At 38.3% G+C, this 17,879-nt stretch overlaps 1 protein-coding gene across 1 annotated transcript in view; it reads right to left on the bottom strand.

Moving 5' to 3' along the window:
• Positions 1-17,879, bottom strand: part of MAGT1 (magnesium transporter 1) — a 58,455-nt gene that overhangs the window by 8,087 nt on the left and 32,489 nt on the right. Inside the window, exons 4-7 of the mRNA XM_033118588.1 lie at positions 9,658-9,798; positions 9,019-9,159; positions 7,951-8,040; positions 7,254-7,317 (exon numbers count right to left, since the gene is read on the bottom strand). Of these exons, the coding sequence (XP_032974479.1) occupies positions 7,254-7,317; positions 7,951-8,040; positions 9,019-9,159; positions 9,658-9,798 (436 nt within the window). The remainder of the gene's footprint in view (positions 1-7,253; positions 7,318-7,950; positions 8,041-9,018; positions 9,160-9,657; positions 9,799-17,879) is intronic.

The following is a 17,879-nucleotide window of genomic DNA, read 5'->3' as shown; positions in this document are numbered from 1 at the left end:
ATTTTAAAAAAGAACCAAATAGAATTTCTGGAGATTAAGAACTCAACAGAAGAAATGAAGAATGAAATAGCCACCTCAGGTAGTAGAGTTGACCAGATGGAGGAAAGAATGAGTGACATCGAAGATAGAAACCTGGAAATCACACAGATGGAAGAAGAAAGAGACTTGAGACTTAAAAGAAATGAAAGAACTCTACAAGAACTTTCTCACTCCATCAGAAAGAGCAATATAAGAATAATGGGCATACCAGAAGGAGAAGAAAGGGAAAAGGGAACAGAGAATATATTCAAACAAATTGTCAATGAGAATTTCCCAAACTTGTGGACAGAACTGGATCCTCGATCCAAGAAGCAAATAGAACACCTAATTACCTCAATCCCAACAGGCCTTCTCCAAGGCACACTGTATTGAAGCTATCTAAAATCAACGACAAAGAAAGAATCCTCAAGGCAGCCAGGGAAAAGAAGACAGTAACCTACAAAGGAAAGCCCATTAGATTATCATCAGATTTTTCAGCAGAAACTCTACCAGCTAGCACGGAGTGGAACCAAATATTCAAACTATTGAAAGAGAGAAATTATGAGCCGAGAATAATATATCTAGCAAAGATATCCTTTAGATATGAAGGAGGAATAAAGACCTTTCCAGACATACAGAAGCTGAGGGAATTTTCTAATACATGACCTGCACTACAAGAAATACTAAAGGAGGCTATTCGACCACCATCAACAGGGACAATTTGCGGCAACCGAAACATAAAAAGGGGGAGAGTAAAGGCCTGAACCGGAATATAGGAATGGAGAGAGTAAGCGTGCTGAAGAAAATGGAATACACTAAATATCAAACTTTGTTTTACATAAACTTAAGGGTAACCACTCAAGAAAATCCAGAACTGAAATACATACTGTAATAAAAGAAGAAACAGAGGGAAACAGCATACAATACCACCACACAGAAATAACAGACAACAACAAACAGGCAAAGAAACAGTGGAGACACAGCCTTACCAGAAAACTAAAGATAGAATGACAGGAAATCCTCACATATCAATAATCACCCTAAATGTAAATGGACTGAAATCACCAATAAAAAGGTACTGAGTAGCAGATTGGATCAAAAAACTAAACCCAACAACATGCTGTCTCCAAGAGACACATCTCAGCTAAAATGAGAAGCACAGACACAAAGTGAAAGGGTAGAAATTGACACTCCAAGCAAACGGTATCCAGAGAAAATCAGGTGTAGCGATACTGATATCAGATGAAACAGACTTCAGGGTGAAAAAGGTAACAAGAGACCAAGATGGACATTTCATAATGGTAATGGGGACCATACAACAGGAGACATAACAGTCATCAATATTTATGCCCCCAATCAGGGAGCACCGAAATATACCAAGCAACTACTAACAGAACTAAAGGGAGAAATTGAACAAAACACAATTATACTAGGGGAGTTAAATACATAATTGCATTGACGGCTATGGATAGCTCATCCAAACAGAAAATAAACAACGCAAGAGCAGCCCTAAATGACACATTAGATGAAATGGACATAACTGACATACATAGAGCACTTCATCCTAAAACATCAGACTATACAGTTTTTTCTAGTGTACATGGTACATTCTCAAGGATGGACCATATATTGAGACATAAAATCAGCCTCAGCAAATTTAAGAAGATTGAAATCATACCAAGCATATTCTCTGATCACAAGGCTTTGAAATTGGATATCAACTGCAAAAAGAAAGCAGGAAAAACCACAAATATGTGGAGTTTAAACAACATACTTTTAAAGAATGACCGCGTCAAAGAGGAAATTAGAGGAGAGATCAAAAGACACACAGAAACAAATGACAATGAAAATACATCCTACCAAAATTTTGGGTACGCAGTGAAAGCAGTTTTAAGAGCGAGATTTATATCATTACAGGCCTATCTCAAGAAACAAGAAAAATCCCAAATAAATAACCTCATGTTACACCTTAAAGAACTAGAAAAAGAAGAACAAGTGAAACCTAAGGTCAGCAGAAGAAAAGAAGTAACAAAAATCAGAGCAGAACTAAATGAAATAGAGAACAAAAAGACAATAGAAAAAATTAATGTGACAAAGAGCTGGTCCTTTGAAAAGATTAACAAAATTGACAAACCTTTGGCTAGACTCACTAAGATAAAAAGAGAGAAGACACTAATTAACAAAATAAGAAATGAAAAAGTGGACGTTATCATGGACACCACAGAAATACAAAAGATCATCCAAGAATACTATGAAGGACTATATGCCACCAAATTCAATAACCTAGAAGAAATGGACAAGTTCTTAGAAACATATAGCCTTCCTAGACTGAACCATGAAGAACTGGAAAATCTAAACAGACCGATCACCAGTAACGAAATTGAATCAGTCATCCATAACCTTCCCAAAAGCAAAAGTCCTGGACCAGATGGCTTCACTAGTGAATTCTACCTAACCTTCAAGAGGATCTAATACCAATCCTGCTCAAATTCTTCCAAAAAATTGAAGAAGAGACAGTATTCCCTAACTCATTTTATGAGGCCAACATTACCCTGATAGCAAAACCTGGTAAGGACAACACGAAAAAAGAAAACCACAGACCAATATCTCTGATGAATACAGATGCAAAAATCCTAAACAAAATTCTAGCAAATCGAATACAACAATGCATTAAAAAGATTATTCATCTCGACCACGTGGGGTTCATCCCAGGGGCACAAGGATGGTTCAACATCCCCAAATCCAGCAATGTGATACATCACATAAACAAAATAAAGGACAAAAATCATATGATTATATCAATTGATTCAGAAAAAGCATTTGACAAGATACAACATCCATTTACGATTAAAACACTTAATAAAATAGGTATAGAAGGAAAATACTTAACATAATAAAGGCCATATGTGAGAAACCCTCAGCTAATCTCATAATTAATGGTGAAAAACTGAAGCCCTTTGCTCTACGTTCAGGAACACGACAGGGCTGTCCCCTATCACCTCTGCTTTTCAACATAGTGTTGGAAGTCCTTGCCAGAGCAATCAGGTAAGAGAAAGAAATAAAAGGCATCCAAATTGGGAATGAAGAAGTTAAATTGTCACTCTTTGCAGATGACATGATGATATATATATAGAAAACCCTAAAGACTCCACCAAAAAGCTATTAGAAACAATCAACAAATACAATAAAGTTGCTGGCTACAAAGTCAATGTACAAAAGTCTATTGCATTCGTGTATACTAACAATGAAATCTCAGAAAAAGAAATACAGAAAACAATTCCTTTTGCAACTGCAGCAAAAAGAATAAAATACCTAGGAATAAACTTAATCAAGGATGTGACAGACCTATATGGTGAAAACTACAAGACATTTTTAAAAGAAATTGAAGAAGACCTAAAGAAATGGAACGACATTCTGTGCTCATGGATTTGAAGAATCAACATAGTTAAAATGGCCATATTACCCAAAGCAATATACAGATTTAATGCAATCCCCATCAAAATTCCAATGGCATTTTTTAAAGAAATAGAACAAAAAATCATCAGATTTCTTTGGAACCACAAATGACCCCCAATAGCCAAAGCAATCTTAAAGAAAAAGAACAATACTGGAGGTATCACACTCCCTGACTTTACCTTGTACTACAGGGCTACAATAATCAAAACAGCATGGTATTGGCAGAAAAACAGACACATAGTCCAATGGAATAGAATTGAGAACCCAGAAACAAAAACCACATAAATATGGACACATAGTTTTTGACAAAGAAGCAAAAAACATACAATGGAGAAAAGACAGCCTCTTCAATAAATGGTGCTGGCAGAATTGGATAGCCACGTGCAAAAGAATGAAACTGGACTGCTATCTGTCACCATTACCAAAATTAATTCAAAATGGATCAAAGACTTAAGCATAAGACCTGACACAATAAACTGCATAGAAGAAAACATAGGTACTAAACTTATGGATCTTAGGTTCACACAGCATTTTATGAATTTGACTCTAAAGGCAAGGGAAGTAAAAGCTAAAATAAACGAATGGGACTACAGGAAACTTAAAAGCTTCTGCACAGCAAAAGAAACCATTGACAAAAGAAAGAGGCAACCAACTGAGTGGGAGAAGATTTTTGCAAACAGTGCTTCCGATAAGGGCTAATATCCAAAATGTACAAGGAACTCATGAAACTCAACAGCAAAAAAACAAACAACCCAATTGAAAAATGGGCAGAGGACCTGAAGAGACATTTCTCCAAAGAGGACATACAAATGGCAAATAGACATATTGAAAAAATGCTCAACATCACTAATCATCAGAGAAATGCAAATGAAAACCACAATGAGATATCACCTTACCCCAGTCAGAATGGCTATCATCAACAAGACAAACAGAAACAAGGATGGAGAGGCTGTGGAGGAACAGGAACCCCCATCCACTGTTGGTGGGAATGCAGACTGGTGCAGCCACTATGGAAGGCAGTGTGGAGGTTCCTCAAAAAAGTACGAATAGAATTACCATATGACACAGCAATCCCTCTCCTGGGTATCTACCAAATAAAAGCTGAAAACATTTATACATAATGACAGGTGTGCTCCAATGTTCATTGCAGCTTTGTTTACGGTGGCTAAGACATGGAAACAACCAAAATGTCCTTCGATAGATGAATGGATAAAGAAGTTGTGGTATATATACACAATGGAATACTAACTGGCGGTAAGAAAAGATGAAATAGGACCATTTGTGACAACATGGATGGATCTTGAGAGTATAATGCTAAGCGAAATAAGTCAGACAGAAAGAGCAGAGAACCATATGATTTTACTGATATGTGGTATATAAACCAAAAACAACACAAGAAGAAGAGAAACAAATGAGAAACAAAAACTCATAGACACAGACAATAGTTTAGTGGTTACCAGAGGGTAAGGAGGGTTGGGGGGTGGGAGATGAGGATAAGGGGGATCAAATATATGGTGATGGAAGGAGAACTGACTCTGGGTGGTGAACACACAATGGGATTTATAGATGATGTAATACAGAACTGTACACCTGAAATCTATGTAATTTTACTAACAATTGTCACTCCAACAAATTAAAAAAAAATCAGATACACATACACACGAGGTGTGATAAAAAAATACGGTGAATGCTAAATACGGTGAGTGCCAATACAACGGAAAGGCAGGGATCTTCAATACAGGAAGCAGCCCATCCACCTTCACTAACAGCGTGTGACAAGTTTCAACTTGTTTGATACAGTCAGGTGTGAGCTACAGTTGAGAAATGGTGTGTTTTAAAGTGTGCCGTAAATAACCCTCCATGATGACAATGCTCCATGTCACATATTAGTTCTGGTAAACGACAATTTCTGTCAAATAAAAACATCACAGTATGTCCTCATCCACCTTGTTTACCAGATCTGGCACCATGAGAGTTCTGGCTCTTCCCCAAAGTCTAAATTATTCAGGACATCGAGGCAGCCACAACAGCGTAACTAAAGACACTCAGGAAAGAGGATTTCAAGAACTGCTTCAGAAAGTGACAAGAACGATGGGATAAGTGTTTTTGAAGCGATGGGGAGTATTTTGAAGGGGATTAATGGCAATGTATCTTTCACTGTAATAATTTTTATTTAAACATTCACCGTATCGTTTGATCATCATATACACACACATGTGAAAAAAGAACCAAGCTCACAGATAACAGACAACACATTGGTGCTTGCCCAAGGCAAGAGGTGGGAAGTGGGAGAAATGGATGAACTGCTGTATGTTTGTTTTTTAGTTTAAATAAATTGAATAAAAATAAATTTTAGAATTTGAAAAAAACATAAGGTTTGGGTAGTATTTCTCTTGCTATCTTTTTTCTCATCATAGGGACTAGGTAATTATTATTTATCTTTCCAGCTCACCATTCTATGGCTAAACAGATTAAGTCTCCTAACTTCAGGCTGAATTCTAAGCAGCAAATTTGTTTTATACACTATGTAAGAACATTGTTTTGAAAAATTACAATTTTCCCAAATGTCCTTCAATTTAAACCAAAAGCTTATTTTTTTCAGAATGTTTCCCTTAAACTATCTCTATTAAATCACTGATATAACTAAAATAAAATGGGGAAAGATATACACAAACATTTACTAAAGGTGGTATTTCCAGGGATTTTTATTTTTTTTCTTTTCTTTAGACTTAAAACTACCACTTTCTGGGATGGCTGGATGGCTCAGTTGGTTAGAGCACGAGCTCTCAACAACAGGGTTGCCGGTTCAATTCCTGCATGGAATTGTGCCCCCTGCAACTAAAGACTGAAAACGGTGACTAGACTTGGAGCTGAGCTGGCCCTCCACAACTACATTGAAGGATAACAACTTGGAACTGATGGGTCCTGGAGAAACACACTGTTCCCCAATAAAAAATTAAAAACAAAAAAACTACCATTTTCTTACTCAATGAAGAACACTCTCTGAAATCATAGACTGATTCAAATTACACATTCCATTCTTGCCTGGAGGATCAAAGACAGTCAAATTACATGTACAATTTCTAAGTAGCCTCAATTTACAACCAAAGTACACACAGCCTCAAATGAGGAGTTTGCTGAAGTCAAAATCCCACATTTATCTAAAGTTTGCTGTTTCCAGGAAAAAGAACCCTGTCCACTTCACAGTCCGGAACTGATGTTCACCCCTTTATACTTAGCCTGGTTTTGCTCTGAGCTTATCAAAACATTGTTTCACTTACATTTCACCTAAGCCACAACTCTCCCCCAAATCCTAGAACAAGTCTTTTTCCTTAGGTAAGATGTCCCTTGGTTTCTCTGATACGAAATCTCCCTTGTAGCAAGATCCAATAAACCTGGGTTTATAGAACTGCAGGTTTGTCCCTGCTGGTCTTTAGCTGATTAGGCTAAGACAAATGACACAGTAATATGATTCCAAAGATATTACAACTCACATGAATAAGAGAGCAGCTTCAACTCTGTAGAGCGAATACTAGAATGTGAGGAAGAAAAGGCAAATTAAAACACAGCACCGGGGCGGGGGGTGAGCTCAGTTGGTTAGAGTACAGTCCTTCTTAATAACAAGGTTGCCGTTTTGATCCCCACATGGGCCACTGTAAGCTGCGCCCTCCACAACTAGATTGAAACAACTATGATGGGTCCTGGAAAAACACACTTAAATAAATAAAAGTAAAAAAAAAATAAAACACAGCACCAAGGACTTATTATAAAGAGGATACTAAACAGAAGAACAATGTGTGTTTCAGCTACAAACTGGGCTTGGCTGCTTCCATGGATATAATTCTGGAAGGAAAAAAAGACAAAAGTAAATCTTTAAATTTACATTAAATTTTGGTATCCTAATCCTAAAATGGGCTATTTCAAACCCTATGAAATTATTCATTCACCTTACGCATGTATGCACTGGGTCTGTGGTATTCACCAGTACATAAATTTGACTAAAATAAAAGATACCTCTGTATTATTATTTGTCTTATCATTCTACTTATACTATGGTTTCAACAACAGAATATGTGAGAAAACTAGTATTTCAGTGTACAAGACCATAAGGTAAAATAACATAAGCTCCATGAAGACAGGAACTATGTTTTTCTTGTTTATTACTATATCTAATAATACCTAGCACAGTACCTAGAAATAGTAGATGCTTAAGTACTTGATCAATTATTTTGTTTAGCTGAAGGCTAACTTTCATTTTTAGCCAGGTTAGTGAAAAGGACTCACCAAATGGGATAAGTAACTTCCCATTTTTAAGAGCTCTGCACCTTCTTCTCATTAATTGAAGCTCATTAACAGAAAGATTGAAAATTCAAAACTTAATCTAATTCCTTCATATGCTGGCACTGGTCTCACAGGATAATAATCATTAAGGTTAACTTTGGCATACAATGGAAGGAAATCCTGGATTTTCCTTACCACATGTCCTGTGTGAGGATTCTTATGAGCATATGGTGGTCCTCTTATATGATTCCACATTTGACCAGATGTCATAGCAAGCACAAAACACTAGGAAACAAAAAATAATGAAATATTCATATAACATGGTGAAATTATCCCCACCCTGATTAACTTGATAGGTATATGAAAAGTGCATCTGCACAAGTAGTACATGATGAACAATTTTTTCAGATACATGACTTGCTGATTAAGGCTTACATTTCACCACAAGGATCACAAGAATCAATAATATTTACTATGAAAGGAAAACACCATTTTAAAATAATAAATAAGCTGACAGAAGTTTCAAAATTGAATACAGAAAAGCCTTTTAGAATATTTTTAAAAGAACTGCAGATTTTCATAGGAGTGACAGTCTATCATTTAGTTTGAACAAAAACTGGGTACACATATGATCTCACTTATTTGCGGATTCTAAAGAAAAGAATAAGTGAATGAACTAATCAGAAACAGTTTGGGAGACAATGAGGAAAAACTGAGGGTTGCTAGATGGGCGGGAGGGGTGGGGGGTGGGGGGGAGGGTGAGGGGATTGGAGGGCAGTCGGTGACCACAGGATGGCCACGGGGTTTGAAAATTAATCTGGGGAACGTAATTTGGTGGTTACCAGAGCGTAAGGGGGTTGGGGGGTGGGGGATGAGGGTGAGGGGGATCAAATGTATGGTGATGGAAGGGGAGCTGACTCTGGGTGGTGAACACACAGTGTGATTTATGGATGATGTGATACAGAATTGCACACCTGAAATCTATGTAATTTTACTAACAATTGTCACCCAAATAAATTAAAAATAAATTTAAAAAAAAAAAAAAAAAAAACTGGGTACAATCAGTTCCTCCAAGCTCTGGCCTAATAATGGAGGAAACAAACTGATTTTAATGTGTGTGTATATATATATGTATATATGTATATATATATATATATATATATATACCTTTTCTTACCTTTTCCACAGTTAAGAAATAAACAAAATGCTACCTAACAATATTGGGTGTTTTACTCAAACAATTTTCTTCTAAACTTTACTCACCAAAGCTGCAAAAGCCCATCCAGTTTTATTAAAGAGAAATTCCATATTGCTTCTTCGAAGATATACAAGTCCACCAATAACAGCCAAAAGCAATCCCAACATAAGTGGACCAGCATAATTTGGAGGTCTGATTACTCTAATCTAATGGAAAGAAGAGAAAAACATTTTAAAGCATGAAATTTATTCATTAATTTTGAATTAATTACATAGGTCAAAATAATTTGAAATGAAAGCTATCAAAATAGTGTGGTTTCTTTCAGGAAAAAATACGCATTTCTTTTTTCATCCTAACCAAAAGGGTCTATAGTGTATCCTAACATGATGTGGAATAGGTACAATATTCTGTTTAACCACAACATAACATCTTTTAGATTAAGAAGTATTTGCCAAGTACAACTAGATAGACCATGGACTTAATAAAGTCAAAAGAGTGGATGCCATGCTGAATTCAGTAAAGTAATAGAGGATGGTTCTGTAATTTCAGACTTTCAGCACAAAGATTCTGTTAAATGTTACTTATGAAGAGACTGCCCAACTATTACCACCTCAGTGATATGAGGACAAGACCACTTAGGACCGCCCAGTAAGATTCAAAGTGAATAATGGCAAAGTAACTCTCTACAAAATCGGGAAACTTACATTGACATCAGTTCTGTCAGCAATCCACCGGGCAATTTGCTCAGCTGAAAAACCACGCACCTGCAACTCATATGTATCACCCCGTTTGGGTTTCCCTTTTGCAGGAAAGTTGATGAAAGTTGGAGCTGAATTCATGTTTAGCTGAATAAAACGTCCATGAAAATATAAGTTATAAAAAAATAATCTTAACAGCAAACATTATCTTAAAAATTAGGCATTTTATAAAGATAAGGAAGCCCAGGTTTAGGTACATTAAGTGACTTGCCTAAGGAAAGTGGCATAAGGTGGGGCCAGAATTCAAACCCAAGGTTGACTGTGACTTTAATTTGTATACTTTACTTACCAAATATAGTTTCCTAGCTAAGAAACCTACATTTTACTCTTTTAGAATGGAAAATATCACATACCACCAACATTTTAATCTGTTCAGAGATTATGCCAAAAAGAATACATTTATGAGAACTAAAATTGTCTTATGTAGCTGAAGCAAGCTCCAAATAAGGTACATTCTCAATTTGGAGGCAATAAGATCAGGCAGGATAAGATAGTGCTCTAAAATTGCAATCAAAGCCAATAGAATCCGAGACAAGAAAACGCTAAAAGAGTTCATCACCACAAAACCAGTACTACAAGAAATGTTAAAGGGACTTCTTTAAGAAGAAGAAGGGAAAAAAAGGAACATAAATATGAATAGTAAAATGGCAATAACCATGTACCTACTGTGTTTCCCCGAAAATAAGACCGAACCGGACCATCAGCTCTAATTCGTCTTTTGGAGCAAAAATTAATATGACCTGGTCTTATTTTACTATAAGACTGGGCATAATATAATATAATATAGTATAACATAACATAGCACCGGGTCTTATATTAATTTTTGCTTCAAAAGACGCATTAGAGCTGATGGTCTGGCTAGGTCTTATTTCCAGGGAAACACGGTATCAATAGTCATTTTAAATGTAAATGGATTCAAAGCTCCAATCAAAAGACACAGGATAGCTGAATGGATGAGAAAACAAGACCCCTACATATGCTGTTTACAAGAGACCCATTTCAGATTGACAGACACACACAGACTGAAAGTAAAGGGGTGGAAAAAAGATATTTCATGTAAATAGAAATGAAAGAAATAGCTGTGGTAGCAATACTTGTATCAGATAAAATAGACTTGAAAACAAAGGCTATAATAAGAGACAAAGGACATTTCATAATGATAAAAGATCAATCCAACGAAAGGATAAAGCCCTTGTAAACATCTATGCACCCAACAAAGGAGCACCTAAATATATAAAACAAATATTGACCAACATAAAGGGAGAGATCGACAGTAGTACAGTCATAGTAGCAGACTTTAACACCCCATTGTCATCAATGGATAGATCTTCCAGACAGAAAATGAACAAGGAAACGGCAGCCTTAAATGACACATTACCGTGTTTCCCCGAAAATAAGACCTAGCTGGATTAGCTCTAATGCGTCTTTTGGAGCAAAAATTAATATATGATCCAGTATCATATCATATCATATCATATCATATCATATCATATCATACCATACCATACCATATTAAACCTGGTCTACATTATATTAAAATAAGACCGGGTCTTATATTAATTTTTGCTCCAAAAGACACATTAGAGCTGATGGTCCGGCTAGGTCTTATTTTCAGGGAAACATGGCAGAACATATGGTTTAACTGATATTTTTAGAGCATTTCATCCCAAGCAGTAGAATGAATATACACTCTTTTTAAGTGAACATGGAACTAGTATTGTTTACAATAGCAAAGATACAGAAGCAACCCAAGTGCCCATCAACGGATGATTGGATAAAAACGATGTAGTACATATACATACACCGGAATATTGGCCATAAAAAAATGAAACCTTACCATTTGCAACAACACAGATGGACTTAGAGGGTATTACGCTAAGTGAAATACGTCTGTCTTTAAATTATAATCATTTTGTACAAGCCAATCTCCATTATTATAAACCAACTCCCTTGCTTTGATTCTCTACTCACAATAAAACCCTCCTAACAGTAATTTTTTATACTTTCCCATAATGGAGAGGGTATGCTGATTAGTGGATGTGATTACTTTGGTCAGCCTGACAGTATAATATGGTGAATCAATAAATAGATTAGCCCCTTGGTTACCAATGTCCATGGATTTTTACGGTTCGGTGAGTGTGCACAAAGTCTCCAGAGCTAAATAAATTCTGGGTACACTGTTAAAATTCAATTTCTGAGTCTGCGAATCTAAGAACACAGTGTTCACTCCACCAAAGAGCTGCCCAAATCGTAGGCCAAACTCTTCAATACCACCTTTGCATTTCTTTAAAAATACGTCTGAGAATACCAGGTAATATATGAATCCATTTTCCTTATGAAATTAAAAAAAACACACAAAAAACATTAGTTTTAAGGACCAATCCCAGTCTGTTCTTGCAGCCACTGTTACCATTTCTAGACCTTTCTAAATTTATTTATACTATGTACCAACAGAAAACATAGTATTGCTTTGTCTGCTTTAACACAAATGGTAACATGTTAACTGTATCATTCTGCAATTTGCTTTTCTTATTCAAACATGTCAAGATATCTATCCATGATAGTACATGTATATCAATCTCACTCATATTTTATTAAGAATTATGCTATTATTGGACTTTAAGGGTTTTTTCCAATTAAAAATAATGCTGCAATGAACAGCCATATACATATCTCCTTGTATACCTATGAGGGAGTTTCTATAGAAATTGAATTGTTAGATCACAGGGCAGAAACATTCAAAATTAAAATGGAAAGAGCCAACTTGCCTTCCAAAGTGGCTGTACCAATTTATACTTCTACTTATCAGTGCAGGAAATTATGTTTCCCCACATTCTTGCCAAAAGTTGATCTAATGAGCAAATACTGTATTGTAATTTGTGTTTTTCCATGATTACTAGTATAACATCTTTATACTAAATGAGTTCTTTTTTAAAATTTTTATTTATTTAAGTGTGTTTTTCCAGGACCCATCAGCTCCAAGTCACATAGTGGTTTCAATCAAGCTGTGGAGGGCGCAGCTAACAGTGGCCCATGTGGGGGATCAAACCATCAACCTTGTTGTTAAGAGCACTGTGCTGTAACCAACTGAGCTAACCAGCAGCCTCTAGATAAGTTCTTTAAAAATATCTTGTAGGCTAAAGACACAATCAACAGAGTGAAAAGGCATCTATAAAATAGGAAAATATATCTGCAAATCACATATCTCATAAGGGGTTATTATCCACTATATATAAAAAAAATCCTGGGGCAGATGGGTGGTTCAGTTCATTAGAGCGCGAGCTCTGGGGAACGGGGCTGACGGTTTGATTCCCACATGGGCCCGCAAGCTGCGCCCTCCGCAACTAGAATGAAGTCAATGAACTGCTGCTCAGCTCCCGGGTAGCCAGATGGCTCAGTTGGCTGGAGCGCAGGCTCTCAACCACAAGATTGCTGGTTAGACTCCTCGACTCCCACAAGGTATAGTGGGCTGCGCCCCCTGCAACTAACAATGGCAACTGGATGGGGAGCTGAGCTGCGCCCTCCACAACTAAGACAGAAAGGACAATAACTTGAAGCAGAACGGCACCCTCCACAACTAAGATTGAAAGGACAACAACTTGACTTGGAAAAGTCCCGGAAGTACACATTATTCCCCAATAAAGTCCTGTTCCCCTTCCCCAATAAGATCTTTAAAAAAAAAAAATGAAATCCTATAACTCAACAACAACAAAAAACCCCAAACAGATTTAAAACTGGGTAAAGGATATGAATAGACATTTCTCCAAAAAAGATATAGAAATGGCCAATAAGCACATGAAAAGATGCTCTACATTACTAATCACTAGGAAAATACAAATCAAAAACAAAATGAGATATCACCTCACACCCATTAGGATGGCTACTATCACAAAAAAGAAAAACCAGAAGATAAGTGTTGGTAAGGATGTAGAGTATCTGGAACCCCTGTGCACTGTTGGTGGGAATGTAAAATGATGCAGCCACTTTATTAAACAGTAAATGATGCAGCCACTTTATTAAACAGTATGGAGGTTCCTAAAAAAAAAAAAATATTGAACCACCATCTAATCTAGGAATTCCAATTCTGGGTATATACATAAAAGAACTGAAAGCAGGAACTTGAAGATATATTTGTACACCTATGTTCATAGCAGCATTATTCACAATAGCCAAAAGATGGAAGCAACCCAAGTGTCCATCAACAGATGAATGGATAAATAAAATGTGGTACATACATATAATGCAACATTATTGAGCCTCAAAAGGGAAGAAAATTCTGACACATGCTACAACATGGATGAACTCAGAGCACATTATGCAAAGTGAAATAAGTCAATCACAAAAATACAAACACTGTATGATTCCATTTATATGAAATAGCTACAGTAGTCAAATTCACAGACAGAAAGGATACTGGTAATTGCCAGGGGCAAGAGGAAGAAGGAATGGGGAGTTATTGAATGTGTAGAAAGTTTCAGTTTTACAAGATAAAAAGAGTTCTGGAGATTGGTTGTACAACAATGTGAATATACGTAACACTACTATACTGCACATTTAAGAATGTTAAGATAGCGCATTTTATGCTATGCATATTTTCCCACAATTAAAAAATAATACTCTTGTAGGCTTTAAAAACCCTCGGATGCCAAAATAAGATGTATTATTTTTGGTAGGTATCACTTTTCATCCATACTAAGCTTTTGTATGTTGTGGCATATGACACTGTTATTTGGAGAAAGATTTGAATTTCTTCCACAAATAGACACACTACCATCCTTATACCATTAGCACTAACTATAGGTCTAAAACGGGCACTGATATTAGAAGCTATTTGATATAGAAGAAAATTGGTTTTGTATTTGTACAAATTAGTAACAGAAATTCTTTATATGGATCTTGTTAAAATACATGGAATTTTAATTTTAAGTTTCCAAAACAATCCCAGCTTGAATAATAGAAAATGAGGAAGCAATTTCTTAAACTCAAAGAACTATTTCCTTTGGTATAATAAAGTCTAAATGCACTAACCTTTAAGGTTGTATCATGCTTTATAAATGTAATGATTTTGATTTCTGGAGCTGTGTGAGACTGAAACATGACAAGCACAATGACGTACAGTAAAATGGGAACATTAAGCCATTTGTTCAACATTTACTGAACATCCATCATACGCTTAGCAGTGATAGCCACAGAATGTTGGCTCTGCCCTTAAGTAAGTAACTATATTCCTAGAGGGAGTGTCAAACAACTATAGAGCTGATTCTATTATAAGACAGAATGTGAATACATACATATATAACAGAAATATAAGGAAAATAGTGCAATAACACAAGAAAACGTGTGACTCACTGTTCATCTGGAGGATTTGAAAAGACTTCAAGGGAATATCTGAAATGAGGCTTACAGGGTACGCAGAATTTTGAGAGGGGAGAGAAAGGGAGAAAAGGAGAAGGGATATTTCATGTTATTGGAAACAATCAACAATGCTGAAATAAGACAGTGCATGACATAACGTAATTATGAAAAAGGTGGTTATGTGCTTGGAGTAGAGTGCGTGAAAAGTAACTAGTACAAAAGTACGTTCCACAGACAAAATGCTCCGTTACATGGTCCAATAATTTTGGAAATTCTCCATATTATAGTCCACTGTTGTAACAGACGGTGTAACATACGAGGTGTGATCAAACAATATAGTGATGATAAATTTTTTAAAAATACAGTAAAAGACACATTGCCATTAATCCCCCTCAAAATACTCTTTTGGAGCAAAAGTTAATATAAAAAAAAAGTTAATATAAGACCCAGTCTTATTTTTGGGGAAACACGGTAATAGAAAGCTGACTCGTTAACACTGACTCGGTCCGCGGCACCGTAACTGGCACCTGAATGAAATTTCTCTCACATGAGTGGCTGGCAACCATCGTGACCTGCCACGGGCTGCTGTGTGCTGCCATGAGTGGCCAGAGGCCAGTGTGAGTGGCTGGCAGCCATCGTGAGCGGCAGACAGCCGGCAAGAGCTGCCGTGAGGTGCTATGAGCGGTCCACTGACGACTGGCTCAGCTGAGGGGAGTGCAAGGCTCCTAATACCAGCATGGGCCAGGAAGCTGTGTCCTACACAACCAGACTGAGAAACGACGACTTGAACCAGAGTGGCGGGGGGAGGCGGAAGAAATGAGCGGGGGAGAAACCATTCCCAGAGTAGCAAAACCTGACCTCTAATTGCTAGAGGCTCAGTGTGGACAACTCTGAGAGTTAAAAAGCCCAGGGGCACACAGTCATGGCGGTGGTGAGGGATGGGCTACAATATTGTGAGACTTACCTCAGGACCTCAACTAGGTTTCCACAATAAATAGTGGGGAAAAAATCTCCTCGTGCTTTCAGCAGGAGGAGGCTAAAACAAACCATTTTGAAATACCCTAGAGCACTCTGTTCTTCTTAACAAGACCTGCCTCAGTGGAAACTAGTTAACCAAAGCCTAACCTGCTGGGGCATCATCAGAGCCTAATTGACCTGGAAGAAGGGAAACACCCAACTCTAGCTCACTCCAGCCATCCTATCTCCTAAGGGGGTAGGGAAAAAACTGAGAAACTCTTGAGAAGTTCATAGTCCAGAGAGGCATAGGTTCAACAAATGCCTGAGACCTAATCATAGAACCTACAGAACGTTCCCCTCCCACCTCACCACATTACCAAAGGTCAATTTACCACTGTAATGCAGGGCCTCAGCTCCCGCTCCCCACACAAGAATGCAGGATATGGTGAAGCCAAAAAGGAACACCAACGGAGCCACAGATAGGGGTGTCATACCACTATATTCTCTCTGGCGGCTGGGTAGGAGACACAGGAAGCAGGAGCTGCAGTCTGCCGTCTGCTTCTCTGCCAACCAACCAACACCCCACTTGCTAGCTGCAATCCGCGCTTGCTAGCTTAGCCAGGGCAGTTATATCAGTGGCCAATGGCTAGCTGGTTACAGCTGATGGCCAACTAGTTACACGTGATGGCCATCTATTACTCAAGCCAGCACCTTTCTATGTGAGGTCGAGAGCCTGGAAACTACTCTCTTGGCTCTGTCCCCACACTCCACCCCTCCAGGGTCTCGCCTCACAATCTACACAATAAGCATCTTCCACGAGAGGCCCTATGTGAGGAACCTAGAGGTGGATGAAATATCCTGGGCACAGCCAGTCTTTCTGGGCACAGCCAGACTTCCGGGGCACAGCCGGGGTTCTCAGTGTACTGTGCTGGAACAACAGTGGCTTACAACCAAGGTGATTACATATTCTCCACGGCGGCTGGTTGAGACACAGGAAGCGAACATCTGCCTGCACCCCAACAAAGGGTCTTCCTGCACCACAGTCTTGCTGGCAGCCGGGCAAGACACAGGAAACAAACATCTGCCGGTAGCCGAACAAGGGGTCTTCCAGCACCACAGTCTTGCTGGTGGCCGGGCGAGACACAGGAAGTAAACATCCGTCAGTTCCACTACTTGGTGATACGTTCCCAAGCAAACTGTAAAGCAGTCCATCAAATCAGGGATGGAAGGCAATTCCCCATAGTCCACAGTCATTCGCCAGGGCTGTGCGTTGGCCTCACAACGTATGCCCTTTCTGCAGGGTGAGGGCTCCAAGTCCTCCCCAAGCTGGGGGTGAGGGATAACCTCAACCTCACCCACGTCTTCCATCGAGGACTCAGCAAACGTTTCCTCCTGTGACTACAAGTCCCGTATCTGGGCCACCACAGCAAGCACTTACCAGCCCACACGGCTGCAAAGACCTTCACTTTCTCTGTCCTATGCTGGTTGGAGAACCATCCACGTCTTCCTACCCCTCCACGGCAGTCCAACTCTCCAGCAGCTGCTCGGCTCTTTCTACACTGGTCGGGAGCCATCCATGTCCTCTCCTGCTCCCAGCGCTGCTCCTCACAGGCTTCCCGAGACTGAGTTTTCATATGCACAAACTGTTCCACCATCCTTCGGAGAGTTTTGGCCAGCACCATTCCCTGCTCACTGCACCATGTGTAATACAGGGACTCAGCTCCCGCTCCCCACATAAGAACGCAGGACATGGTGAGGCCATAAAAGAACACCAACGGAGCAATAGATAGGGGAGTCATACCACTATTTTCTCACTGGCGGCTGATTTGGAGACACAGGAAGCAAATAGCCACAAT

Source organism: Rhinolophus ferrumequinum, chromosome X, assembly GCF_004115265.2.
Source record: "Rhinolophus ferrumequinum isolate MPI-CBG mRhiFer1 chromosome X, mRhiFer1_v1.p, whole genome shotgun sequence".
NCBI classification, from domain to species: domain Eukaryota; kingdom Metazoa; phylum Chordata; class Mammalia; order Chiroptera; family Rhinolophidae; genus Rhinolophus; species Rhinolophus ferrumequinum.
The sequence above is the reverse complement of the archived record's forward strand: the minus strand, read 5'-3'. Positions and strand labels throughout refer to the sequence as shown.